The sequence below is a fragment of the Musca autumnalis genome, unplaced genomic scaffold (genome assembly GCF_047663935.1).
Source record: "Musca autumnalis isolate F117 unplaced genomic scaffold, ASM4766393v1 scaffold_5, whole genome shotgun sequence".
Taxonomy (NCBI): Eukaryota; Metazoa; Arthropoda; class Insecta; order Diptera; family Muscidae; genus Musca; species Musca autumnalis.
The window spans coordinates 170526976-170553560 of record NW_027412088.1 but is presented as its reverse complement, the minus strand read 5'-3'; the positions used below and the strand labels follow the sequence as shown (position 1 = coordinate 170553560).

General features: G+C 38.2%; 2 protein-coding genes across 2 annotated transcripts; both read left to right on the top strand.

The window, feature by feature from the left end:
- Positions 1-6831: 6831 nt before the first annotated feature.
- APC10 (anaphase-promoting complex subunit 10) lies at positions 6832-14936 on the top strand. Its single transcript, XM_073989581.1, has 3 exons — positions 6832-6910; positions 14148-14588; positions 14654-14936. Exons 1-3 carry the CDS (start codon positions 6847-6849, stop codon positions 14863-14865), a joined length of 717 nt encoding a protein of 238 aa, XP_073845682.1. The 5' UTR covers positions 6832-6846; the 3' UTR covers positions 14866-14936.
- A 1731-nt stretch (positions 14937-16667) lies between these two features.
- Positions 16668-18299, top strand: LOC141387253 (heme A synthase COX15). Its single transcript, XM_073956650.1, has 3 exons — positions 16668-16841; positions 16916-17193; positions 17254-18299. The coding sequence occupies exons 1-3, from the start codon at positions 16734-16736 to the stop codon at positions 18104-18106; spliced, it is 1239 nt and encodes a 412-aa protein (XP_073812751.1). The 5' UTR covers positions 16668-16733; the 3' UTR covers positions 18107-18299.
- Positions 18300-26585: the final 8286 nt, after the last annotated feature.

The following is a 26585-nucleotide window of genomic DNA, read 5'->3' as shown; positions in this document are numbered from 1 at the left end:
AATGCAAAAGATGCCATGAAATCACGTCATCGCATGGAACCCCTTCCTTCAAATTTTGCTGGGTAAAAAAGTCGAATTTCGTATGTCACATTCAAAGTGAACCACTTTACACAAAACTTTTATAATGCTATTTTAATATTTTGTAGGCCCACCATTGGCCAATATAATAGCTTCTAGTCGCCTTGGCATCGATTGCAAGAGTTTGGTTGTATATGTAGATGGAATTGCTGCCCATTCAGCCTGCAAATGGTGTATAAGGTCGTTTTTTTCCTTACATAAACATCATAAATATGCTAAATCATATCTCTTAATTTCTAAACTCTTTATATTTAAGTATTCACCACTGTTAAAGGACTGGAAATGTTATTGATTGAATAAATAAATAAAATAAGGTAGTTTTTGGAAGAAATAGGATATTTTCGCACATTTGTGTCTAGTAATGCCCACAAATGTTCTATTATGTTAAGGTCTGGGAACTGTGGAGGCACTTTCAATACATGGGAACAATTATTTGAAAGCCATTCTAGGGCAACACGAGAGTTGTGTTTGGGATCATTGTCCTTATAAAACCAGAATTCATCTTCTATCCCTATTCTCAACACCAGGTCTAAGATTTTCCTTTAAAATATCAATATATCTAAATTTATTGAGTATTCCTGGTATGTAGCGCAAGTTTCCAGTGCCACTTCCTGCCATACAGCCCCAGACCATGACTGAACCACCGCCGTGTTTTATACTGGGCAAAATATTTTTTAACATTAATTCAGTATTTTTCTGTCGCCACACCCTATGATTACCATCTGGTCCAAATAGGTTAAATTTGGATTCATCCGTAAATAAAAACTAAATAAACAGGATTTAGTACATTTTTTGCTTATATAAACTTAATTACCCTTTGCCAGAAGTTCATGTCCTTTGCTAAATATTCACGAGCGAATGCTAATCTCTTTTTTCGGTTCTTTAGGCTAATAAATGCCTTCTTGCTAGCAATTCGCCCATTAAATCCGCGTTTTCTAAGAACTCGTCTTACTGTTTCAGGATTCGCATCAATTTCCAAATGATTTTTGACCATTTGGGTGAGCTTTGGAGCGCTTAGATGAGGATCTTTCTTTATCTCTCTAAGAATGTAGCTTCGTCGCGGTCAGTACAAATCTTTCGTAGGTTTCTTCTTGATTTATTTTCGATATATCGTTGTATAATTTGTTGTACAGTTCCCCGGCTTATTTGAGTGGTTTCTGCTATATTTCTTTGCGATTTCCCCTCCTGGTGCAATTTAATTACAAGCCTTCTCAAATCTAGGCTAGTTTGTCCGCCCATCTTCGCGAAATGCCTGTTAATCTAATACTGATGCTTAACCGATCAAGTGTTTTCGGTTTAAAACATTTCTGATAGAATTTACCGTTAATTTTGCAAAAACAATTCGTGTGGTTCACTTTGACTGTGACATGCATTTATTTGTTTTCTTTTATTCATTATTCTATTACAATGTAAACGACATTGAAAACCTCAAATAGTTTGAAAATCATAGTTGGTGTTTAAACTTTAAATTAGCGTACTCATTGGTCACTTACATCTTTTCTTTTTACGATTTAACATCGACAATATTTTCCTTTGTGGTTCACTTGCAGTGCAACTGTATGTCTAATATCCCAGAAACATAGCGATATGCAAAGCAAAATCAATGACTTAACATCGGCAAGACTAAAGCCATGCAAATAAACGGTAAGATCACCCGAAAATTCAATATAGATAATGTAGAAATTGACTTCGTTGAACAATTCTGTTATCTAGGATGTATTATGTCAGCCCAAGGAGGAGTTGAGGACGATGTGAATTTTAAACTGGGCAAAGCTAGAACGGCCTTTTGGACGATTGTCTAAAATATGGATATCTCCACAAATATCCATCCAAACCAAGTTACGTATATTCAATGCATGTGTCAAAACAACATTTGCTCTGTTCCAGAACCTGCAAGAAGCTACTATTATTGAAGCTCGGTTGAAAAAAGATCTACTTAGAAATATTGGGAGTTTCTTTGAAAAATTCATGAAAAAAGATTTTTTTTATGCACAACTCCTTAAATTTGTAAATGTAATACATTAAATCAAAAACACCAGCTGATTTGTACCCTTCGCAGTTGTACCCCCTTTTAGTATTTGGTATTTGCCGGTTTGATGTAAATACGACTTATCCTTGAATTGATTTATCCCTTAATCGAACTTTTGAAATGGCAACCCTATTACCTTCTCATTGCTGTACTACTCAATTTAAAAACCGTTGCTCTTTTTCCTTTTGTTTCCCTTTGTGTTGTGTTTAAACAGGCAGTGCAATGGTGTGGGTAAGTACAGTCAACCAAAAAAGTCTACATACACCCTATAAATCTCGAGTTTTAAGGGTAAGGAAACATTTTTATGAAAATCCAAGTACATAGATCTATTTCATATCCCTAATGAACAATATTACATACAACAAAAATATATTCCATAATACAAATAACGGTAAATTCTATAAATATTAAAAAATTAATAGAGAAAAAGTGTACATACACCCAATGAAATATTAAGATTACCGTAAAATTTATGGAATAAGCAATACAAATTTTACATTTTATTGCTTTATCGAATGTCTCTGGTTGTCTATGATATATTTTTGACAAAATAGGAACATATTTGTGCTTTAATTGACGTTATTTAAGGTCAGACTTCGCGTATAGCTCGTTAAGGCGGACCCTTGCAGATTTCTTTGAGTTTTTCAGTCTGATAGTTTATGAAACCCCAGGAAATACAGTGGGACTAATTATTTTGAGATCCTAGAGCACTTTGAACTTGTTCTTTTGGATAATTTATGCTCCTGAGCTTCGCTAAATATGCGAATCCCTGAGTTTTTTTTTATAAATTTTATAGTTTTCACAGCATTCCAAGGGTCAAATTACAAGCAAGAACCTTGGAATTACTTTGTAATACATTTTTGGACCTTAACTCAATCAGAAATGTACAACATTATTCTCCAAACCCGCTCCTAAAGTTTCCAAAGCATCAAAATAAAAGCACCACCAAAGAATGCATGCAATTTGTATGAAATGTACACTGTTAACTAGTATGCCCTCGTATTATGACCGTTAGGGTCACTTGAAGCGCAACAAATGTCGGATACTTTTACATTGCTGATTCAAGGCATGCTCGAGGGTTGTACCAGACCTTATTACAAGGTAATTCGAAGGCTTCTGCATGTAATTTGCTCCTTGGAATGTTGTGAAATCTTTAAAATTTATAAAAAACTCAGGAATTCACATATTTATCGAAGCTCAGGAGCATTATTATCCATAAGAACAACTTCAAAGCGCTTTAGGGTCTCAAAATAATTAGTCCCACTGTATTTCCTAGGGTTTCATAAACTACCAGTCTGAAAAACTCAAAGAAATCTGCAAGGGTCCGCCTTAACGAGCTATACGCGAAGTCTGGCATTAAATAACGGCAATTAATCCACAAATATGTTCCTATTTTGTCTAAAATATATCATAGACAACCCGAAACATTCGATAAAACAATAAAATGTAAAATTTGTATTGCTTATTCCATAAATTTTACGGTAATCTTAATATTTCATTGGGTGTATGTACACTTTTTCCCTATTAATTTTTTTGTTTTTATAGAATTTACCGTTATTCGTATTATGGAATATATTTTTGTTGTATGTAATATTGTTTATTATGGATATGAGATAAAACTATGTACTTGGATTTTCATAAAAATGATCCCTTACCCATAAAACCCGAGATTTATAGGGTGTATGTAGACTTTTTTGGTTGACTGTATGTTGCTTTGAGATTTTTGCGGTTTGTTTGTTGATGTTTTAGCTGTTCTGTTGTGTTTCAGCGACCACCATTCATCCATCCAACCATTCATTCCACCCCTGAGAAAAAATGCCTTTATTAACGAAATCCAAAATAAAACAAGTAAGAACAGACTATAGTCGGACGGGGCCGACCATGTGATACCCTATACCACTATCCCTGTGCACTAGCTTTCCGGGCTAGCTGTTATAAGATGTGCATTAGAAATTTTACCAATTTTCACACAAAAGTTTTGATCAATTTAACCCGCTAAATATTATCCGATCATACCGTTGACTTGCACGCTACTTCTTCATCTCAAACCAAAACTACGTTTAAAATTTCGCGCCGATCGGACTATTATTGCGACCTACAGAGCGGCTACAAAATCGAGCAAAAATTTTGTTTTTGGTCCATTTCATCCCTTTAACATTTCACGATCATCGCCAAAAACTAATCAGTTCTATTCTGGTCCAAACCCGACCTCCATACTAAATTTCGTGACAATCGGTCCATAATTGCGGCCTCTAGCTTGATTACAATTTTTAATGGACGGACAGACGGACGGACGGACGGACGGACACACATCGCTAAATCGCTTTATCTCGTCGAGATATGAAGTTTGGTATACCACATGAGGGGTCTACGACGAATATTTCGCGGCGTTACATGAATTTTTGGGAAAACAAACTTATTATACCCTTTTCCACATTGTGGTATAGGGTATAAATATAGAGAAAGAATTAAAAGTTTTCGCCAGTGGCTGGCTGATTGTTGGCGCTAATTCTTCATACTCTCTCTCTTTCTCGATATATCTCTTTCCCTCTGGGCGATGTTCTTTTCACCAAGACCATAAGTATTTGCATCGTGGTATCATATCATCCTCATCATCGCCAATGTTTATTATGCGATATAATGTTGTTATTCTATTCGGCTATGAATGGCAGCAGAGCAGTGGATGATGACTCACTCCAGGAAGGATTTTTTATAGTTTGTTCGTATTTCGTTGTGGCTAAATTGCTTGGTGGCATGTACGTAAGTATTTGCTTGTGTTGGTGTGTGGAGCCACGATGTAAAGAAAATTTGCTGTAAAATTCAACGCCATCATTCATGGGTGTTGTTGGTAAATATGGATAAATTTTAGCATTTAATGAGATTTTTATGTAGTACGAATTGTGTCTCGTATTTGGCGTCGCCTCAAACTCTGACGCCGACGCCAAGTATGCTTTTGGGGTTAAATGCCATTATTGTGGGAGTGGAAGTGTTAAAGCGGGCAAAAATGGGTTTGGTTTGCAGAGATGGATAGAGAAAGAGAGTGTTCCAGTAGTTTGAAGTTATTGTTTTTGATAAACTTTTTGTTGTCTTTTGTAAAATAGAGGTAACCACTAATGATGATGATGGCAAAAGAAGAGCAACATGCAGACAATAGGCGACGAGAGAGCGAGGAAACAACACCCGCCGTTTAATGGTGCCATCAGCAGACAAAGTATTGCGCTGACATTGCACCACCAGAACGACTACATGGCGATGTCTTCCATTGGAATTGGGTCAAGGACGGGTTGAAGAAAATAGAGAAAATTTGTGTGATATTTTTTTCGTTGTTGTTGTACATGCTTGTACTTTCAACTTTCACTCTACGTAAGCACGAACAAACAGCATGTAAGCCACAACAACAACTAGGTACAATAGAGTATGTAAGTATGTACTTTTAAATGTGTAATTATCATTTAAAGATTTATTTCTTTTTTTCTTCATTGAAGTTAAAAGTTAAGCCAATGACATCATATCGCCGTTTAGTTGTCTATCCATGGGTGGTGGTGGTTGTGGTGTTGTTTTTAAATGAATTCTTGATTGGCCGTTGGGTGATTCATGGCTAATCTATGTTTAAATTGTGTAAGTCCAGAACGTGTTACATTTGACACGTTCAAGCGAATTCCCTTACATTATCAAATACGAGCTAATAAAAATAAACACATATTTTTACATTGAGGTGAATTTTTTTATAGATATTTGTATTGGCAAAAAGTCATAGGTGAATGAGGAAATAGGTGAAGCGGAAACGATGGCTTTATAAAGCAAATAGTGGTTAGCAAGAGGATTACAATTGCCGATAGATTAAAAAAAATTCATAGAACTAAGCTGAGTTAAGCGGCCAATGGATAAACTAATTTTACATAGTTTTGGAGATACATATGTATATCAAAAGCCTGGCCTGCTTGGCCACACTCTTCTTAAAACCCCTAACAACATTGTAAGGTATGCTTTGGAATTGAACCATCACAAGGCAAAAGAAGACGTAGATGTCCAAAGAATATACAAAAATAAGCTCGCCTTTTAGTGCAATAAAAAATATCTGTCATTGTAAAATAGTCATATGTTTCCATATGGAATTAGTAAAGGAGACAAAATATTCCCCAAAGTCCACGGTTGTCTAAATGTAAAATTTAAATTTGCAAATTGGAGCTTTAAAACCGTATCTTTCGTAATCTTTCCCATCCCTCGTATATAGTAATGGAATGTGATAATCACAATAAATTTATGTGCAATTATTATTCTTTTTACAGCAACAAAACTGCAATTGTTTTTACGTTTTTAAAACGTAAAATTTGTTTTTTTTTCAGCTCACTACAAAGTGGGATTCGATATCTCAGTTATAACGGCTTCGTCTATTTATAAATTATAATAAAAACTTGTCGGGAAAATAATATAAGAAATGTGAATTATTTATGAGATTATTGTATTTTATAATTGATATTTGAAAGTTGACATTTTTCAATTCCTATTAAACTAGTAATTATATTAAGAGCGTTCAGTTGGCAAACAAAGCAACTACGCTTCAGAACGAAACCAGAGTCTACGTTTATAAAATTTAAAGTCAAATTAGACTAATTAAAGCAGGTTGAGGAGAGCAACTAACAACAAGAAAAAGAGGAGCAGTGTATTGGGCAAATAGGAAGGTTAGGTTAAAGGACGCGCAGCTGTCGTGTTGGACAGCCACTCCACTCGAAGACCTTATGGTCCATTGTGTTCATCGTATAGTGTGGGCAGGAGACAAGAAAAGAAATAATTGCATAGAAGGTATCGAGTTGAGAAGTAAGAAATAAGAATAACTAAGTAATTAAGAAAATAAGGGAGAATAATTAAGAAAGTGCTATGGATTGAAAGACAATTGAGAAATTATTTATGAAAGGAGAGCGAGTAAAGGAGGTTTTGCCATATTAAGTAATTCGTTCATGTTGAATCCACTTCAGACCCTTGGCGAGAAGAAGCAGTGTTGTCGGCTTGGCAGAATGTTGTCAGAGATGATATTGTATGTTCACCCAATGTTTGGATTCTCCTGGTCCTGAGCATTGGACAACGGCATAATAGGTGCTCAATCGTCTCTGTTTCTTCTTCATCTTCGCATAATCTGCAGTAGTCCGTGGAGTCATCTCTATCCCATTTGCAGGTCATTGATCTTATTCTGCAGTGTCCCGTGATTACTCCAACCATTAGTTTCAGGTCGGGTTTTCTCATAGAGAGTAGAGAAGTGATCTTCCGTTTGGAGAGTTTGGGCCAGATTGCCTATGATACCTTACATCCAGGTTCGTTGTTCCAAATCTGACCAGCCTTCGCCCTGTATACTTGTTCTAGGAGCCGCATGAAGTGACACAGGGGTGGCTTGATTGAGTTATCGATTTCGATGTCGTTTGACCCTTCCATCTTGGATCTGTCGGTATACCGGGTAGAGGTAGGGAGTTGTGGGTCCAGGCTTCTCTATCAGGTATCCGAACTTCAATATCGTGGAAGTGTAATTGTGGTGATATATAGTCACTGATTACCTCCAATCCCACTGATAGTCCAGATCGTCGTAAAATAACAGCGTGGCCATAGTCGAAGTTGCGGCGTGAGCTTATCTCCTTGAGTCGGAGAGCACTCTTTGCTGCCAACTCTTGCACCACGAGATTCATCGGATGAAGATCCAGTAATACATTGAGGGAAGCCTGTGGAGTGCTTTTCATGGCACCGGTAATTAAGAGAGATGCCGCTCTTTGAACGGTATTAATCTTGTGGAGAAGGGATGTCTTACTTAGTGCATTCTACCATACCAATGAACCATAAGTCAGAATAGGGCGAACTATGGCCGTAAAAATCCAGTGGATGACCCGTGGTTTCAAACCCCAACTCTTACCAATAGAGTTCTTGCATGAATAAAGGGCTATAAGACCTCTCTTGGCACGTTCTTCGACATTCCTTTTCCACGTTAGTTGGTGATCCAGGATAATGCCAAGGTACTTGGCCTCTAGAGAGAGCTTTAGGGCCACTCCATCCAGCGTTGGTAGGGTGAATGGTTTGACTTTTCTCTTGTTCGTAAATAGAACCAGCTCTGTCTTAGATGGGTTCATCCCAAGTCCATTGTTGTGTGCCCATCCCGGTGATCATTATGACCACGTCAAATTCCTTAAGTATTTCGTTAATCACCGCCACAACAGTGGAGATAGTACGCCACCTTGTGGTGTGCCCCTGGTGACAGACTTCCGAATGGAGGTCTCACCGATATTTGAATTGATTATCCTGCCGCTAAGCATTCCATCGATCCAATTGATCAGTGTGGTGGAAACACCTAAGTTCAAGAGCGAATTGTGGATGGATTCGAGTTTGACGTTATTAAAGGCGCCTTCTATGTCAAGAAACGCTGCTAACGCATAATTTGAGCCCATCATATTCCTCTCGATTAAACCAACGACTTCATTTAGTGCAGCCTCCACCGATCTGCCTTTGATGTAGGCGTGTTGGGCAGGACCTATAACACTGTTTTCAAGCTTGGACCTTATTCCTAGATCAAGCAATCTTTCTAAGGTTTTCAATAGAAAGGAAGATAGGTTGATTGGTCTATAGTCTTTGGGAAGCGTATGACTTGACTTCCCCGCTTTGGGGATGTATGTCACCGTGACCTCCCTCCACAGAACCGGAGTGAGCGATAGACGTAGACAGGCCCTATAAATGTGATCCAGGTGTGGGATCAACACCTCCAGTGCATTTTGTAGCATTGCAGGGAAGATACCATCTGGACCAGGTGATTTAAAAGGCTTAAAAGTGTTTATCGCACAAGCTATCTTTGTGTGACTTATAATCTCCTCGATGACAGTCACTTCCCCTGTGGCTTGGTTGCACATATGTGGATCGGCTGAGCGATCTGGTGCATCCATGCACAGTTGGGAAAGTGGGTTTTGGCTAGGAGATCCAGAGTTTTTAGACCGGTGTTAGTCCATGTGCCATCATCCCGTTTGATACTGCCGATGGATTTGGGGTCCTTCGACAGTGCTCTACGAAACCTGGCTACATCCTTTTCTCCCTCTATAGACTCGCTAAAGCAGACCCATGATCTGCGTTTAGCCTCCTTTATTTCGCTGTTGTACTTATTGAAAAATACTTTGTAGTTTTCCCAATCTGTGGACAGCTTTGTTTTGTTGGCTTTGTTATAGAGCCTTCTGCTAGTCTTTCTGAGAATAGCCAGATCTTTCGACCACCAGACCGGTTGACATCTTCTGCCTGGGTAAGTGAGTGGGCAGGCGGTCTCATAGCTGTGGCTGTTTGGGGGTATCGTTACACTCGCAGCTTGGAGCTTACTAGTTCATTAAATTTGTTCCAGTCGGTTTTCCGTGCATTTCTAAATGGTGGCTGTCGAATACCATTAACAGAGACTTACCCTTCAGTCACTTGCACCACGGTGGCACCCAGACTATGTTTACATTTACGAAATCCACTCGATTTCATCTGTCAATTCCTTTGTGTATACGTCAAATGAAAACTCATCTGAAATCGATTGGATTTCATTTGACGTTTGAACAATGGAATTGACAGTTGAAATCGAGTGGATTTCATAAATGTAAACACAGTATCAGTTTCTTTCATTAAAACTGCGATTGCTAAGAGTAAATTAATAAAAATGATTTTGTGTTAAAATTAATAAAATAAAATTAGCAAAATTCACGTAAATTTAGAAAGAAAAAAAATTGTCAAACAACATGTTTAGGTCTTGGTGTGATATCCTTTACAGCTTTTAGCCTTTTTGGCATAGATTTAACTAAATTTTCGTTGCAAGAAATCTGAATTTTCCCTCATTCTTCATGCAAGGCAAGGTAGCTATACTTTAGATGTTATGACTTCTTACATTTGTCTCCAAAATACTCCATAAATTTTCTATAGGATTAAAATCCGGGGATTGGAGAGGTCTTTGAATCACTTTTGGACAGTTATATAGCATCCATTATCGAACATTGTTTGACTTGTGCTAGGGGTTATTATCTTGATAAAATTGGAATGTTGTCTCAAATCAAACACAGCAAAATGTTTGCATCCGCGAATGTGGTTGAATCACTACAAGGGTATTCTACATTTGCCGTTAGAGTACATCTTTTCCTATGAATTCACTTATGAATTTTACAAGAGAGCGCGCAGCTATGATCCACTCCATTTTGCTTCCACAGCACACAGCTAGGATGCACTCCATTTTCGATACAAATCACAGATTTGGATGCAGTGTTTTGGATTGAATTTATATGCATTATTCGGATTGCATTTTTAATCAGTCTAAAGATGCAATTAAAATGCAAGCCATTGCGAAATATCCCAAAATAAATAAAAGGCATTTATTATTTGTGTAAAACAAGAACACAAAGAACTTTATTATATAAACACAAATTAAAAAAAGTTTCCATTAAATTCAATCACATCTGAGCTTACTTCCTCCATTCTCGATTTAATCCAAGCGCATCTGATTTTCTTTCATCATCCTAAAGTTTTTTATGTTGCCTTCCCATCACTAGCTCAGCTTTCAACATGGACTTCAACTCCACTCCATTAAAAATTTCCGTCTCGTGAATTACCGCAAAAATGTTCGCAACTTATGTTTTTATTTCTTAATTTTATAACAAATGGTCTGTTCCTTTACTTTTAAAAATGGTAACAGTGGCAAAAAATGGTAAAAGTGGTGAACTGCTCTCATATAAATTGTATTATTTTTTTAAAGTAAGGAAGCACTTTATAGGTAAATAGTGGTAAAAACCGGTAACCTCAGGCACGTAAAGGAACACGACTAAATTCTCCATAAGACCAAATTTCCCAGCAGAGGCGACGGGACTAGCAAATGAGCGTGATGAGCTTCGTCGAATGAACCCTGAAGACCCAAGAGTTAGAGAGCTTACTCTTGAAGTCAACAGGCTAGTGGGCGAACATAAGCGGAAAAAGTGGCTAGAGCATCTGAAGCAATGCAACATTGGTGCAGGAATAAGTAAATTGTGGGCAACGGTTAAATCACTCTCGAGTCCGGAAAAGAAGGATGACAGAACGGCTGTTACTTTCAACGGCGTGACAGTAACTGACCCAAAGAGGTGCGCGTGTTATTTTTACCGGCAGTTCATAGAGCACCCCGAGAGTGATAGGGCGAAGAAAAGTGTGCTACGCCGTATAAGAAGAGTTCTTCCAGCCGAGGAGGTACCACCACAATTTACGATGTTGCAGATGCCATCCGAAACGCTAAATCATCCAAAGCGTTGGGCCCGCACCGAATATCGATGGTAATGCTTAAGCAGCTGGATGAACCTGGAGTTGAGTATTTAACAAGTGTTCTCAACCTATCGTTAGTCACCCATATTGTACCGGATGCCTGGAAAGTTGGCAGGGTGGTCCCGCTACTGAAGCCTGGCAAGGATGCCAGCATGGGTGAATCGTACAGGCCGATTTCACTCCTGTCGCCAGTAGCAAAGATCCTAGAGGTTGCCCAACATCAACATGGATTTCGGAAAATGCATAGTACTACAACAGCATTAGACGCCATATCCGCACATATCAGTAGAGGACTGAACCAGAAAAGGCCGTGCGACCGAACAGTCATGGTGGCTCTTGACCTATCGAAGGCCTTCGATACCGTCAACCATGCCAAGCTGTTCGAGGATATAGAGAAAACTAATCTGCAGCCATGTTTGAAACGTTGGGTAATCAACTATATGTGTGGACGCCAGTCGTTTATATAATTCAGAAACAAGAAGTCCAAAACCCGTAGAGTGAAACAGGGAGTTCCCCAAGGAGGGGTGATATCTCCGGAACTGTTTAACCTCTACCTTTCTGAAATTCCACACCCTCCAGACGGCATAGAGATCGTGATTTATGCGGATGATTGTACGATCTTGGCGTCGGGTCCTATCGTCGATGACATATGTGATAGGTTAAATGTCTACATTGCTGACCTAGTGCAGTTCTTCCATCTGAGGAATATGAAAATATCCGCCGTCCACAGCCACACTGTTCACCTGATTCCGACTACTAACTACCCTAAAATACTGGGTGTAACGTTCGATAGCATGTTCAAGTCGTCCGCGCATGCCACAGCTATTTGCAATAAGATCAGAACTAGGAACAAGGTTCTCAAGTCGCTGGCCGGCAGCACTTGGGGTGCTGATAAAGAAACCTTGTTGACCACCTACAATGCAATAGGCCGGTCTGTGGTAAGCTTATGCGGCGCCAGCGTGGTCCGCAAAGGTTAGCGCATCGCAGTGAAAGAAGATTCAAACCTGCCAGAATGCCGCCCTGAGGACTGCAACAGGGACCATCTTCATGAGGAGGCGAAGGTTTTACCGGTGCGTCAGCACAATAAGATGTTGTCGATGCAGTACCTGCTTGGGTGTTACCGCAGTGAGCATCCCTGTCACGATTTAATGGACAGGCCCCCCCACCCAGGCACGTCAGGAGAGACCTTCATGATCTAGAGAGAGAGGTCCAAAGGTATAAAAGAGAACCGCTAGATCAACGAGCCTATCAGGCAGGCTTGAATCGTATTCACACCAACATGGTTGCGCAAGCAGTACGAAGATACAGTGTGAATGCCGTACTTGGAAACCATCCCGCATCCATCGCAGCAGAAGAACGACAGCTGCCAAGGCAAACACGAGTGGTTTTAGCTCAGTTAAAATCCGGACGATGCGACCGCCTCAATTCGTATTGGGTCAGAATTGACGCCACGATACCCAACATATGCCCAGCATGTGGATTGGGACCACACGATACTCTGCATTTATTCAACTGCCCAGCTAACCCCATTCACCTGTCTCCTCATTCTTTATGGACGCAACCAGTCCAGTAGAGTTGGGCAATATAGTTCCTGGAGCGGATCGATCTTTCTAGTTCCTTTTGCCAAATGAAACTATGTATGTAGTTCCTTAATATAGTTCCATAGTTCCAAATAGTTCCGAGAGCGATATAGTTCCATGAATCTTTCTCTTTCATCGTTCTGTCGATTTCCTTCGTTCCAAGACCGATATAGTTCAATGCATCTTTCTCGTTCCTCGTTCTTTTTTTTCTTCATTCCAAATAGTTCCGAGATTGAAGTAGTTTAACGAATCTTTCTCTTTCTTTTTGTTTTCATCTTTTGTTGGATTAATTGACATACAAACATGGCACAATTACCCAGGTAGTGGCATCGTAAAATTTTGAATATGTTATGTCAAAACTTTCTTTATGTTGTTGGGGAAATTACAACAAAAATAATTTTTTTATAAAGGGATTTGACTTTTCATATTCGATCAGCTGGTGTGATACCACCACCTGGTAGTTCTGCCATGCATACAAATAAATAAATTGCAGCAATGTAACGAGGATGTGATTTACGTTTATTTAACAATGTGGCGCATCTGAATGATGAAGGAATCGAACGAGAAAGATCGAAGAAAGAAAATGAATTATATAAATGAAAGGAATTATATGCACGGCTGGAACTATATGAACTAAAGGAACTATATAATTGAAAGAGCCGGATATAGTTCCAATAGTTCCTTGTCCGGAATAGTTCCTTGGAACTAGTTCGTACCAGAACTACACAACTCTACAGTCCAGGTTGCAGAATACTTGAGTCTGGATACAGAGGAACTTGATAACTGAAATAATACGCGAACGAACATATATGCGTTGCTACAACAACAACAACTAAATTCTCCGAAATATATACACTCTTGTTTGCCTTTTGAAAAAATGTGTAGGGATCAACCAACTGGTTTTTTCTGTAGGGATCTCTACAGCAACTGCTTATAAAATATATCGAACGCAGAGCATTTTTCATAACTCTGTTGGATTGCATCGAAGGATTTTGTGAAATCATAACTCCCACATGCACAACTTCCAACATTTTTTGCTGGGAAGAATATGGCATCCAGTGTACTGTACAAACAAAACAGCTGTTTACCTGCCTATAAAAGCCTTGTATTTGTCACTCACTTTTCCAATCTTTAAACCCCTTCAACTTGTTGGTAATTTTGTTTTGATTCGCGATTTTTATCTCTAGTTTCCTCATTTCTCGTTTGCGGCGTCTTGCAAAAGAGCTTTGTATTCAAAGAGGCCTACTCCGTTTCTAAAACAAAATTCCAAATGAATAATGAAGAAAGTGAAAAGGCTGATATTAAAGAAGACCCGTTGGAAGAGGAACGCAATGGTCTGGTGCGAGAGGTAGGCAATCAGGCTGTGTGGAGTCTATCATCATGTAAACCTGGCTTTGGTGTGGAACGTTTGAGGGATAATATTATGGACACATATTGGCAATCGGATGGTCAATTGCCACATTTAGTGAATATCCAGTTTCATCGTAAAACAAATATCAGCCAAATTTATATCTATACCGATTATAAATTGGATGAAAGTTATACACCATCACGTATTTCCATAAGGGCGGGATCACATTTCAATGATTTGCAGGAGTTGCAAATTGTTGACTTAAATGAACCCACTGGTAAGAATGCTCAATTTATGTTGTGGTTGTTGCAATGTGGAAATTATTATTTTTCTTACCTTCAGGTTGGGTTACCATACCCATCAAGGATGGCAGTGTGAAGTGTATACGCACCTTTATGCTCCAGATTGCTGTAATTTCCAATCATCAAAATGGCCGTGATACTCATATGCGTCAAATCCGCATACATGCCCCGGTGGAAGATCGCCACTATCCCTTGGAACTGTTTGGTAAATTTAGTACTGTAAATTTTCAAAAATTTGCCACATTACGTTAGGGAGTTTTATATTCTGTAAACAATTTAAATTATTTATTAAAATGTAAAAAATATATACAAATTTTATAAAACTATTATAAACAAGTAAGAAATTTCAGCCATTTTGGTGGATTAATGTGGCCACAACCTTCAAAATACCGAAATTCGGAAGGTACCGTTATATGGGGGCCATATGATGGCGTGGACCTATACCTACAAATTTCTGGGGGAAAGTTTTATACGCCTAAAGAAGACTAAATACCAAATTTCAGCCATCTCGGTGTGATAATGAGGCTAAAACGTTCAAAATATCGAAAATCGGGAGATATTGTATTATGGGGGCTATATAAACATTTTATGGTATAAATGTTTCTTAGCCTTCGGAAACACAAAATACAAAGTTGCAACCGATTCTTCGGTCAAATGGGTCTAATACATTCAAAATATATTAAAATGACGCGTACTTTATAAGGGGCCTTATGTGGGGGCTATACCAAAACGTGGACCTATATAACCCAACTTTGGTATGAATGTTTTCTGGCCTCTGAAGACACAAAATTACAACCAATTCTGTGGTCAAATGGGTCTAGTACATTCAAAATATATTAAAGTTACGCGTACTTTATATGGGGGCTATACCAAAACGTGGACGTATATAACCCAACTTTGGTAGGAATATTTTTGGCCTCTGGAGACACAAAATACCAAATTACAACCAATTCGGAGGTAAAATGGGCCAAATATCTTAAAAATTCCATAAAACGACGACGCGTCATTTTGTATGGGGGCTATACGAAAGCGTGGACCTACGTAGCCCGCTTTCAATAAATTTAAAATTATGAATGGGGTTATTACATGTTACCTAAAATAGAGTTCTCCGACAGACAGTATTTCCCTTGGAAGGCCCCAATGTCTTTTAAGGTTTTCTTGTAGAACAAGACAAGGTGTCTGTTGCAGAGCCTTCAAGAATCTACAAATTTTTACTACGACAGCAAATTTTTCTTTATCATATCGAAAAAGTAGATTCTTGCAGTTCTGGAACAGACCAAGTAACTTTTACCCTGCGTTTACAAATGACAGGACAGTTGACTTCATGTATTGGTTGTCAAAATCCCGAAACTTGCCTTTATGACGTAGGCGTCCAGACAACTACAAAAACAGTTGTAAAATTATTAATGAAAATCATCGAATTCCTTTTGTTTTCCGTTCACATATTTTGTTTTTGTTCATGTTCTTTCGTTTTCAACACATTTCAATTATTATCTCACACATTTTTACAAAAAATGTCAAAATTTTGTTAGCCCGGCTGTCTGTGAAAGAATGATGGACAGCTGGTAGCCAAACGACAAATGTATGTATGTGTTAGTAAATCAGAGTTGTATTTGAAGACAAACTGTCTAGTGTAAACGCCTAGTTAAGGTCACATGCCAATGAGCTCATCGTGTAGAAGACTACAAGCTTATTTTATATAACACCTTAAACTCTTCTCAGAGACGACCACAAGGACCACATATCCTTATAGAACAGCACATGGCCTCTCAAGTTCTTCTTATAGAAGCCCAATAGATTTTCTTATAGAAGACTACAAAGTCTTCTTATAGAACAGCACAAGGCCTTATAAAAGAAGATCACAAGGTATTCTAAAAGATCACAAGTTCTTCTTATAGAAGCCCATTAGGTTTTCTTATAGAAGACTACATGGTCTTCTTAGAGAAGACCACAAGGTCATAACATCTTCTCTGTATCACCCTGTATTTAATTTAAACATGAGCATGAACGCACCCTGTTGCTGTAGGGATCTCTAATTCGAGTCATAATAATTTGTTGCTATCAATTCCTAGTGATTTTCATTTACCCTTTTACTTTGCGATTGGATAACTTTGGAAAACATGAGCCGGCTATTAAGAGCTTGCACTGTTATTGCTCCACAGATCAGGAGTAATACTCACTTGGTACATCGAGGAATAAGGAATCTCTCCACTGGTCTCACAACAAAGGTAATATCAATTCATAATTTATTCAGTAATTGTGAAATTCAAATTCCGTCTCTTGTGTTTCCCTTTGTGAACAGTCCCTCCTCAAACCAAACACCTTCAAAGCTCCCATCATACGAATATGCCACAGCCAAACTCAACAAATTGTAGTGCAAGGTGAAAAGGCAGTGGGAAAATGGTTGATGGTATGTGGTGGAATGGTGTATTTTGCTGTTGCCTTAGGTGGAGTTACACGCTTAACCGAGTCCGGTTTGTCAATGGTAACCTGGAAGCTACTGGGTGAGAAATTTCCCACAACACAGGCAGAATGGGAAGAAGAATTTCGTCTATATCAGCAATATCCGGAATTTAAAATGTGAGTGTAGTCAATATATTGGTTTATTCCAAAGTTGTTAATGGGTTTTTCTTTTTTTAGGAAAAATCAAAACATGACCGTGGATGAATTTCGTCGCATTTTCTGGTTTGAGTATATTCATCGGATGTGGGGCCGTGCTATTGGTGCAGTTTTCCTGCTGCCAGCCATTTACTTTTGGTCCAAGGGTAGATTGAATTCTACCACCAAGAAATTTGTCCTACTCATGGGCACTTTGATTGGTTGCCAAGGTCTGATGGGTTGGTATATGGTCAAATCGGGTTTGGAAAACCGTTTTGATGATGTCAATGATGTGCCGCGTGTATCCCAGCATCGTTTGGCTGCTCATTTGGGTGTTGCATTTGTCCTTTATACACTATTCTTGTCACAGGGCTTGAAGAAATTACTACCAGCTGAACAATTCCCAACAGCCAGTCTGAGTACCTTGCGTTTCAAACGTTTTGCTTATGCAGCCAAGGGATTGATTTTCCTAACAGCATTTTCGGGTGCCTTTGTAGCTGGCCTGGATGCAGGTTTGGTTTATAATTCCTTCCCCAAAATGGGGGATAAATGGTTGCCGGATGATATTTTGGCATTCCAACCCATCAGTAAGAATATAACCGAGAATCCTACAACTGTACAATTTAATCATCGCATTTTGGGCGTTACAACATTGTCTCTGGTCTCAGCCATGTGGCTGTTGTCTAGACGCACCAGATTACCCAAGCGGGCCTATTGGGCCATGAACTCAGCCGCATTGGTAGCTTGGTTGCAAGTCACATTGGGTATTAGCACATTACTGAGTCATGTACCCGTACATTTGGCTGCTGCCCATCAATCGGGTTCGTTGTTGTTGCTCTCTTTTGCTGTTTGGCTTTGTCATGAAATGCGGTATTTGAAATATTTGCCAAAGTAATGGAGCAGGAAGAGGGACGGGACGATATTATTTATCCATAATATTGATTTATTGTAAAGTATTATAAGTTAAAGAATGTATAATTTGTTTAATGGATTTTGATCATATCAAAAGAGATGTGTTTAATTTTGTAAATATTAAATCCAACTAAAGAAAATGTTATTTTGAAGCCTGAATTCGAATAAAGTAAAAACAATTTTAATAATCTTCTTTATTAAAACTTTGGGAAGGATACCCGGCTCCAGAACGTCTAAAAAGACTCTCTGCTTCAGTTCGTTTTAAAACAGGAGAATATCGTCACCATAAATGCCAAAAGTCGTAACTAACAAAATAATAATTTTCCGGGAGAAGCAAAAAAACGTTGTAAAATTTAAAACTGTTTTATGGAATATTAAACTTATAAAGGCGAGTATATGGGTTATTATCAATCATATATGAATCATATACATAGCGATTATGAATCTTCACGTAGGGAGCTACTCACAAGTGAGCTGCAGTTCACTTTCACCTGCTCGAGCTATTATGATTGAGCAGGGAGGAGCACAAAAAGTGAACAAGGGTTGACATGTCGGAAAATGGAAAATAATGGCGCGACTTGTGAACCCTTGAAATAATAATTTGTGTTGCCATACCGTCATTTTTTGCACAAATAACTTTGAGATTAATTAATTCTTATTTTTTGTATAAAAAATAAATAAATTTTCAAATTAATAAACATTTCTAGCAAGAAAAATGTCAGTTATTAACAATCCACTGTAAAAGAACATGGATATTGGTAAAAGAAAATACAACATTAAAACAACATGGCAACATCTGTAACAGCTGTTCTTTTGTTTTGGCAGATATGTGAAAATTGTTTATTTACACTGAAGAATTCGTGAAATTTATTGGAAAATCGTAAAAAAGTGAACAAATGTCGTTTAAAAACGTCATTAAATGGCTACAATAAGTAAATGTTTAATGTTGCATTTTGGGTGATAACAGAAATGGCAAATTCTGAGGAATACCAAGGAAATGAAGTGGAAGTTGTGTTTAGCACCATCTCCCATTCTTTCCAAGACTGCGACCCCAAAAGATCCAAATCGTGTACATTACTCTCTCTAGGAATAACAATTGCAGACATGGGTTGCTCCTGATTGGGTCCTTGTATAGTTGTGAGCCGCTTTATGCAGAATGTACCTTTTTGATCTGTCCATACCTGAAAACTCGATTTAGGCCTTCCTTCACTGATACATACCACGGGCAACGTTTTAGTTACAGTACTTGCTCGGGCATTACCGCGAGATAGGTATGGCTCTCACGGTAATGCCCGAGCAAGTACTGTAACTAAAACGTTGGGTGGGTTGGCCCGACACACTAGGTCCATCAAGAATGATCTTCACGTTCTAGAGAGGGAAGCCCAACCATACTGGATAGAATCCCTTGCTCAACAAGCATTTCAAGTAGTTTTGAATAGCTTTCACATAGTCGCAGGTTCTAATGTAAACAAATATAGTGTGAATAAAGTCCATAACAAACCAGAGTAGTTTTTGCTCAACTATACTTGGGATATTGCAGTCGTCTAAATTCTTAGGCAAATATTGATAGCACCATGCGTCTTTTAATGGTGCGATGCCAAACCTAGTCATATAACTCCAGTGGATAGTTACATGCCATTCTTGGAACTGAAGGTAGACCCAATTTTGAACCAAATTCTGAAAGAATTCAGAGATTCAGACCGAATTCGTAAAGAACTCTGAAAAAATGTTAGCGGTCAATGTCCTAAGCTTTAAAAAACAAGAACATTCGTTTTATGCAACTATAAACATTATGGTAGAAATTTATAATAATGATATTTCTTTCTTTTTATAAGAATAAAAACAAAAACGCCCATTTGTTTTTAAATTTTTAAGTTGACCTCAAGCCAAATTAAAACCAAGGAAAATAGCGTCCAAAGGTCAACAATAACCTCACAACATAAAAAATCTCTTATTTTTTTTTGTTACTTTCAACCTAAAATACAATTAATTATCATTACAGATACAAAATATTCGTATTTTTTAAAATAAATGTTCACACTTAAATTTTTTTTTCAACTCACTTTGATTTCGGTAGTGAGAAATTTCAGCAGAAATTTGCCTCTTTTTCTCACTTTTTTTACATTTGTAATAGCTAATTTTTTCACGAACGTGAGTTTTGCTCACCCTCTTGTTGTTTATAATAAGGGAACAGTGAGAACATAACATCACTCACGGCGATATGATGTTTATAATAGGGGAGGAGGCGAGAAAGAGAAAACTCACGGTGAGAGACCGTTCATAATTGGGCTGATAATTTTGACTTTTTTTGGAGATACGACTTCGGGCATTTATGGTGACGATATGGAAAATTAAAATTTACTTTGGGCCTATCTCAATATAGACGGGGGCTTTCAATAATGGAATTTCTGAGTGGAATGGATTGATGAGATGGTGAAAAGCACGATTATTAATTAATTCCGAGAGAGATACGCGATGAAAACTAGCAGAAGAGGTACGATTTAATGAGGGTCTAAATAAACGTGCAGATTGGTTTCTTTATAGGCGAGCCGAGAAGCAGACGAACCTAAACAGTTCGTTTATAGAGAAGTAGAGATAAGTCTTTCTGTTCGAACTAAACGGAGTGTTCATAAACGATTCGAAGGAAGTCTTTAAGGCAGCGTCGCCCATAATATTTCCATCAATACTACAGCATATGTGTATGCATGGGTGAAAAAAAACAACAACCACATGATATTCATCGTTTGTTTATTTACACGTACACTGTACGTGAGAGAGAGAAGCAAATGCAAAAACAACTCAGTGGGCGCCCTCACTATACTTCTTTGCAAAGACAGCGCGACCCTGCTTTAAGGTGAACCGAAGGGCGTCCTAATAAAGAACCTGAAGCGAGTATATATAAAGGAATTGAAACGAGTCTTTATTTACGAGCCGAGGAAAGTCTTTATTGACGAGGCGAGTCTTTACAGAATAGCCGAAGTGATGTCTGTGTAGGCGAACAAAGTGGAGTCTCTATAAATGTGCTGTTGCTCCTATCAGAGTACGAACAACTCTTCTATAAGAGGACCAAAATACATCCTATTAAAAGTCCAAATAGTATTATATTTATAACCTGAATGAGATTACCTATGAAGCTCATAGTTCTTATTTAAGAAGACCTACCCTATAAGAAGATGTATCTATGACGACCAATTAGTCTAGACAATCCCACGGCAGCGGGTTCTTTCGTACCGGATTGACCCGAAACCATAGTGCTTCGGCCAGTGGCTGCCAACCCAGCATTTAACCTATGCTTCTACATAGGTTTTTATGCTGCTACAAAAACAACAACCAATTAGTCTAAAGCTGGGCACTCACCTATCAGCCATGCTGTCGCGCCGATGAACCCTTTTTGTATGTGTGTGCATGACAAGTGTGTAGCCGAGCCTTCAGTCAATTCTCGAAACCTTGAAAATTTCCTCCAAAAATGAATTAATTTAAAAATTTTCTTTGTTCCTTCACAAACATTATTATTTGTTTTTCAAAATTGTGTATTGACAATTCGAAAATAAACACAATTCACCCATACTGATGGGGATTCATTTTGAAATCAAAACTATACTAGTAACTAGTAACAATTTTTCTTTCAGAACGTGTCCATAGTAGCAATCTATCTTTCAGAACGGGTCCGTAGTAGCAACCATTCTTTCAGAACGGTTTCATAGTAGCATACTTTCTTTCAGAACGGGTCCATAGTAGCAACTTTTCTCTCAGAACGGGTCCGTAGTAGCAACCTTTCTTTCAGAACGGGTCCATAGTAGCAAATTTTATTCAGAACGGGTCCATAGTAGCAACATTTCTCTCAGAACGTGTCCATAGTAGCAATCTTTCTTTCAGAACGGGTCCATCGTAACAACCTTTCTTACAGAACGGGTTCATAGAAGCTCCCTTTGTTTCAGAAATGGTCTTTAGACGCACCCTTTATACCAGAAAGGTTTTATAGACACACCCTTTATTCCAGAAAGGGTCTATAGTAGCACGCTTTGTAAAAGAAAGTGTCTATAGATGCACACTTTCTTTCAAAAAGGGCATATAGAACCAACCATTGTTTCAGAAAAGGTCTATAGAAGCACCGTATCTTTCAAAAAGGGTCTATAGAAGCACCCTTTCTTCAGAAAGGGTTTATAGAAAGATAGAGTCCCAGAGAACATTTCCTTATGCCAGGAATGTTCAATTTCAGTTTTTTGTAGAACAAAGTTGTCAATTTTCCGTTTTCCAACTGGAGGTCAGGGCAGAGTATCGCCTCTGGAATCTTCCCTATACAAACCTCGTCCAAACTGAATACATGGAATTAAAGATAGAGTCCCAGAGAATATTTCCTCATACTAGGAATGTTCAATTTCAGTTTTTTGTAGAACAAAGTTGTCAATTTTCCGTTTTCCAACTGGAGGTCAGGACAGAGTATCGCCTCTGGAATCTTCCCTATACAAACCTCGTCCAAACTGAATACATAGAATTAAAGATAGAGTCCCAGAGAACATTTCCTCATACTAGGAATGTTCAATTTCAGTTTTTTGTAGAACTAAGTTGTCAATTTTCCGTTTTCCAACTGGAGGTCAGGACAGAGTATCGCCTCTGGAATCTTCCCTATACAAACCTCGTCCAAACTGAATACATGGAATTAAAGAGAGAGTCCCAGAGAACATTTCCTCATACCAGGAATGTTCAATTTCAGTTTTTTTGTAGAACAAAGTTGTCGATTTTCCGTTTTCCAACTGGAGGTCAGGACAGAGTATCGCCTCTGGAATCTTCCCTATACAAACCTCGTCCAAACTGAATACATGGAATTATAGATAGAGTCCCAGAGAACATTTCGTCATGCCAGGAATGTTCAATTTCAGTGTTTTGTAGAACAAAGTTGTCAATTTTCCGTTTTCCAACTGGAGGTCAGGACAGAGTATCGCCTCTGGAATCTTCCCTATACAAACCTCGTCCAAACTGAATACATGGAATTAAAGAGAGAGTCCCAGAGAACATTTCCTCATACTAGGAATGTTCAATTTCAGTTTTTTGTAGAACAAAGTTGTCAATTTTCCGTTTTCCAACTGGAGGTCAGGACAGAAAATTGGCTGTGGAATCTTCCCTATACAAACCTCGTCCAAACTGAATACATGGAATTAAAGATAAAGTCCCAGAGAACATTTCCTCATACTAGGAATGTTCAATTTCAGTTTTTTGTAGAACAAAGTTGTCAATTTTCCGTTTTCCAACTGGAGGTCAGGACAGAGTATCGCCTCTGAGAACAGTTCCTCATACTAGGAATGTTCAATTTCAGTTTTTTGTAGAACAAAGTTGTAAATTTTCCGTTTTCCAACTGGAGGTCAGGACAGAGTATCGCCTCTGGAATCTTCCCTATACAAACCTCGTCCAAACTGAATACATGGAATTAAAGATAGAGTCCCAGAAAACATTTCCTCATACTAGGAATGTTCAATTTCAGTTTTTTGTAGAACAAAGTTGTCAATTTTCCGTTTTCCAACTGGAGGTCAGGACAGAGTATCGCCTCTGGAATCTTCCCTATACAAACCTCGTCCAAACTGAATACATGGAATTAAAGATAGAGTCCCAGAAAACATTTCTTCATACTAGGAATGTTCAATTTCAGTTTTTTGTAGAACAAAGTTGTCAATTTTCCGTTTTCCAACTGGAGGTCAGGACAGAGTATCGCCTCTGGAATCTTCCCTATACAAACCTCGTCCAAACTGAACACATGGAATTAAAGATAGAGTCCCAGAAAACATTTCTTCATACTAGGAATGTTCAATTTCAGTTTTTTGTAGAACAAAGTTGTCAATTTTCCGTTTTCCAACTGGAGGTCAGGGCAGAGTATCGCCTCTGGAATCTTCCCTATACAAACCTCGTCCAAACTGAATACATGGAATTAAAGATAGAGTCCCAGAGAATGTTTCCTCATACTAGGAATGTTCAATTTCAGTTTTTTGTAGAACAAAGTTGTCAATTTTCCGTATTCCAATTGGAGGTCAGGACAGAGTATCGCCTCTGGAAACTTCCCTATACAAACCTTGTCCAAACTGAATACATGGAATTAAAGATAGAGTCCCAGAGAACATTTCTTCATACTAAAAATGTTAAATTTCAGTTTTTTGTAGAACAAAGTTGTCAATTTTCCGTTTTCCAACTGGAGTTCAGCACAGAGTATCGCCTCTGGAATCTTCCCTATACAAACCTCGTCCAAACTGAATACATGGAATTAAAGATAGAGTCCCAGAGAACATTTCCTCATACTAAAAATGTTAAATTTCAGTTTTTTGTAGAACAAAGTTGTCAATTTTCCGTTTTCCAACTGGAGTTCAGCACAGAGTATCGCCTCTGGAATCTTCCCTATACAAACCTCGTCCAAACTGAATACATGGAATTAAAGATAGAGTCCCAGAGAATATTTCCTCATACTAGGAATGTTCAATTTAAGTTTTTTGTAGAACAAAGTTGTCAATTTTCCGTTTTCCAACTGGAGGTCAGGACAGAAAATTGGCTGTGGAATCTTCCCTATACAAACCTCGTCCAAACTGTATACATGGAATTAAAGATAGAGTCCCAGAGAACATTTCCTTATACTAGAAATGTTCAATTTCAGTTTTTTGTAGAACAAAGTTGTTAATTTTCCGTTTTCCAACTGGAGTTCAGCACAGAGTATCGCCTCTGGAATCTTCCCTATACAAACCTCGTCCAAACTGAATACATGGAATTAAAGATAGAGTCCCAGACAACATTTCCTCGTACTAGGAATGTTCAATTTAAGTTTTTTGTAGAACAAAGTTGTCGATTTTCCGTTTTCCAACTGGAGGTCAGGACAGAAAATTGGCTGAGGAATCTTCCCTATACAAACCTCGTCCAAACTGAATACATGGAATTAAAGATAGAGTCCCAGAGAACATTTCCTCATACTAGGAATGTTCAATTTCAGTTTTTTGTAGAACAAAGTTGTCAATTTTCCGTTTTCCAACTGGAGGTCAGGACAGAAAATTGGCTGTGGAATCTTCCCTATACAAACCTCGTCCGAACTGAATACATGGAATTAAAGATAGAGTCCCAGAGAACATTTCCTTATGCTAGGAATGTCCAATTTCAGTTTTTTGTAGAACAAAGTTGTCAATTTTCCGTTTTCCAACTGGAGGTCAGGACAGAGTATCGCCTCTGGAATCTTCCCTATACAAACCTTGTCCAAACTGAATACATGGAATTAAAGATAGAGTCCCAGAGAACATTTCCTCATACTAGGAATGTTCAATAACAGTTTTTTGTAGAACAAAGTTGTCAATTTTCCGTTTTCCAACTGGAGGTCAGGACAGAGTATCGCCTCTGGAATCTTCCCTATACAAACCTCGTCCAAACTGAATACATGGAATTAAAGATAGAGTCCCAGAGAACATTTCCTCATACTAGGAATGTTCAATTTCAGTTTTTTGTAGAACAAAGTTGTCGATTTTCCGTTTTCCAACTGGAGGTCAGGACAGAAAATTGGCTGTGGAATCTTCCCTATACAAACCTCGTCCAAACTGAATACATGGAATTAAAGATAGAGTCCCAGAGAACATTTCCTCATATTAGGAATGTTCAATTGCAGTTTTTTGTAGAACAAAGTTGTCAATTTTCCGTTTTCTAACTGGAGGTCAGGACAGAGTATCGCCTCTGGAATCTTCCCTATACAAACCTCGTCCAAACTGAATACATGGAATTAAAGATAGAGTCCCAGAGAACATTTCCTCATACTAGGAATGTTCAATTTCAGTTTTTTGTAGAACAAAGTTGTCAATTTTCCGTTTTCCAACTGGAGGTCAGGACAGAAAATTGGCTGTGGAATCTTCCCTATACGAACCTCGTCCAAACTGAATACATAGAATTAAAGATAGAGTCCTAGAGAACATTTCCTGATACTAGGAATGTTAAATTTCAGTTTTTTGTAGAACAAAGTTGTCAATTTTCCGTTTTCCAACTGGAGGTCAGGACAGAGTATCGCCTCTGGAATCTTCCCTATACAAACCTCGTCCGAACTGAATACATGGAATTAAAGATAGAGTCCCAGAGAACATTTCCTCATACTAGGAATGTTCAATTGTAGAACAAAGTTGTCAATTTTCCATTTTCCAACTGGAGGTCAGAACAAAGTTGTCAATTTTCCGTTTTCCAACTGGAGGTCAGGACAGAGTATCGCCTCTGGAATCTTCCCTATACAAAACTCGTCCAAACTCAATACATGGAATTAAAGATAGAGTCTCAGAGAACATTTCCTTTTACTAGGAATGTTCAATTTCAGTTTTTTGTAGAACAAAGTTGTCAATTTTCCGTTTTCCAACTGGAGGTCAGGACAGAGTATCGCCTCTGGAATCTTCCCTATACAAACCTCGTCCAAACTGAATACATGGAATTAAAGATAGAGTCCTAGAGAACATTTCCTCATACTA

Coding starts and splice junctions, on each gene's coding strand:
- APC10 (XM_073989581.1), top strand. CDS start 6,847: ATGGTCCATTGTGTTCATCGTATAGTGTGGGCAGGAGACAAGAAAAGA. Junction 6,911..14,147: donor AAGAAATAATTGCATAGAAG/GTATCGAGTTGA, acceptor TTTTATCTCTAG/TTTCCTCATTTCTCGTTTGC. Junction 14,589..14,653: donor TGACTTAAATGAACCCACTG/GTAAGAATGCTC, acceptor TCTTACCTTCAG/GTTGGGTTACCATACCCATC.
- LOC141387253 (XM_073956650.1), top strand. CDS start 16,734: ATGAGCCGGCTATTAAGAGCTTGCACTGTTATTGCTCCACAGATCAGG. Junction 16,842..16,915: donor CCACTGGTCTCACAACAAAG/GTAATATCAATT, acceptor CTTTGTGAACAG/TCCCTCCTCAAACCAAACAC. Junction 17,194..17,253: donor CAATATCCGGAATTTAAAAT/GTGAGTGTAGTC, acceptor TTCTTTTTTTAG/GAAAAATCAAAACATGACCG.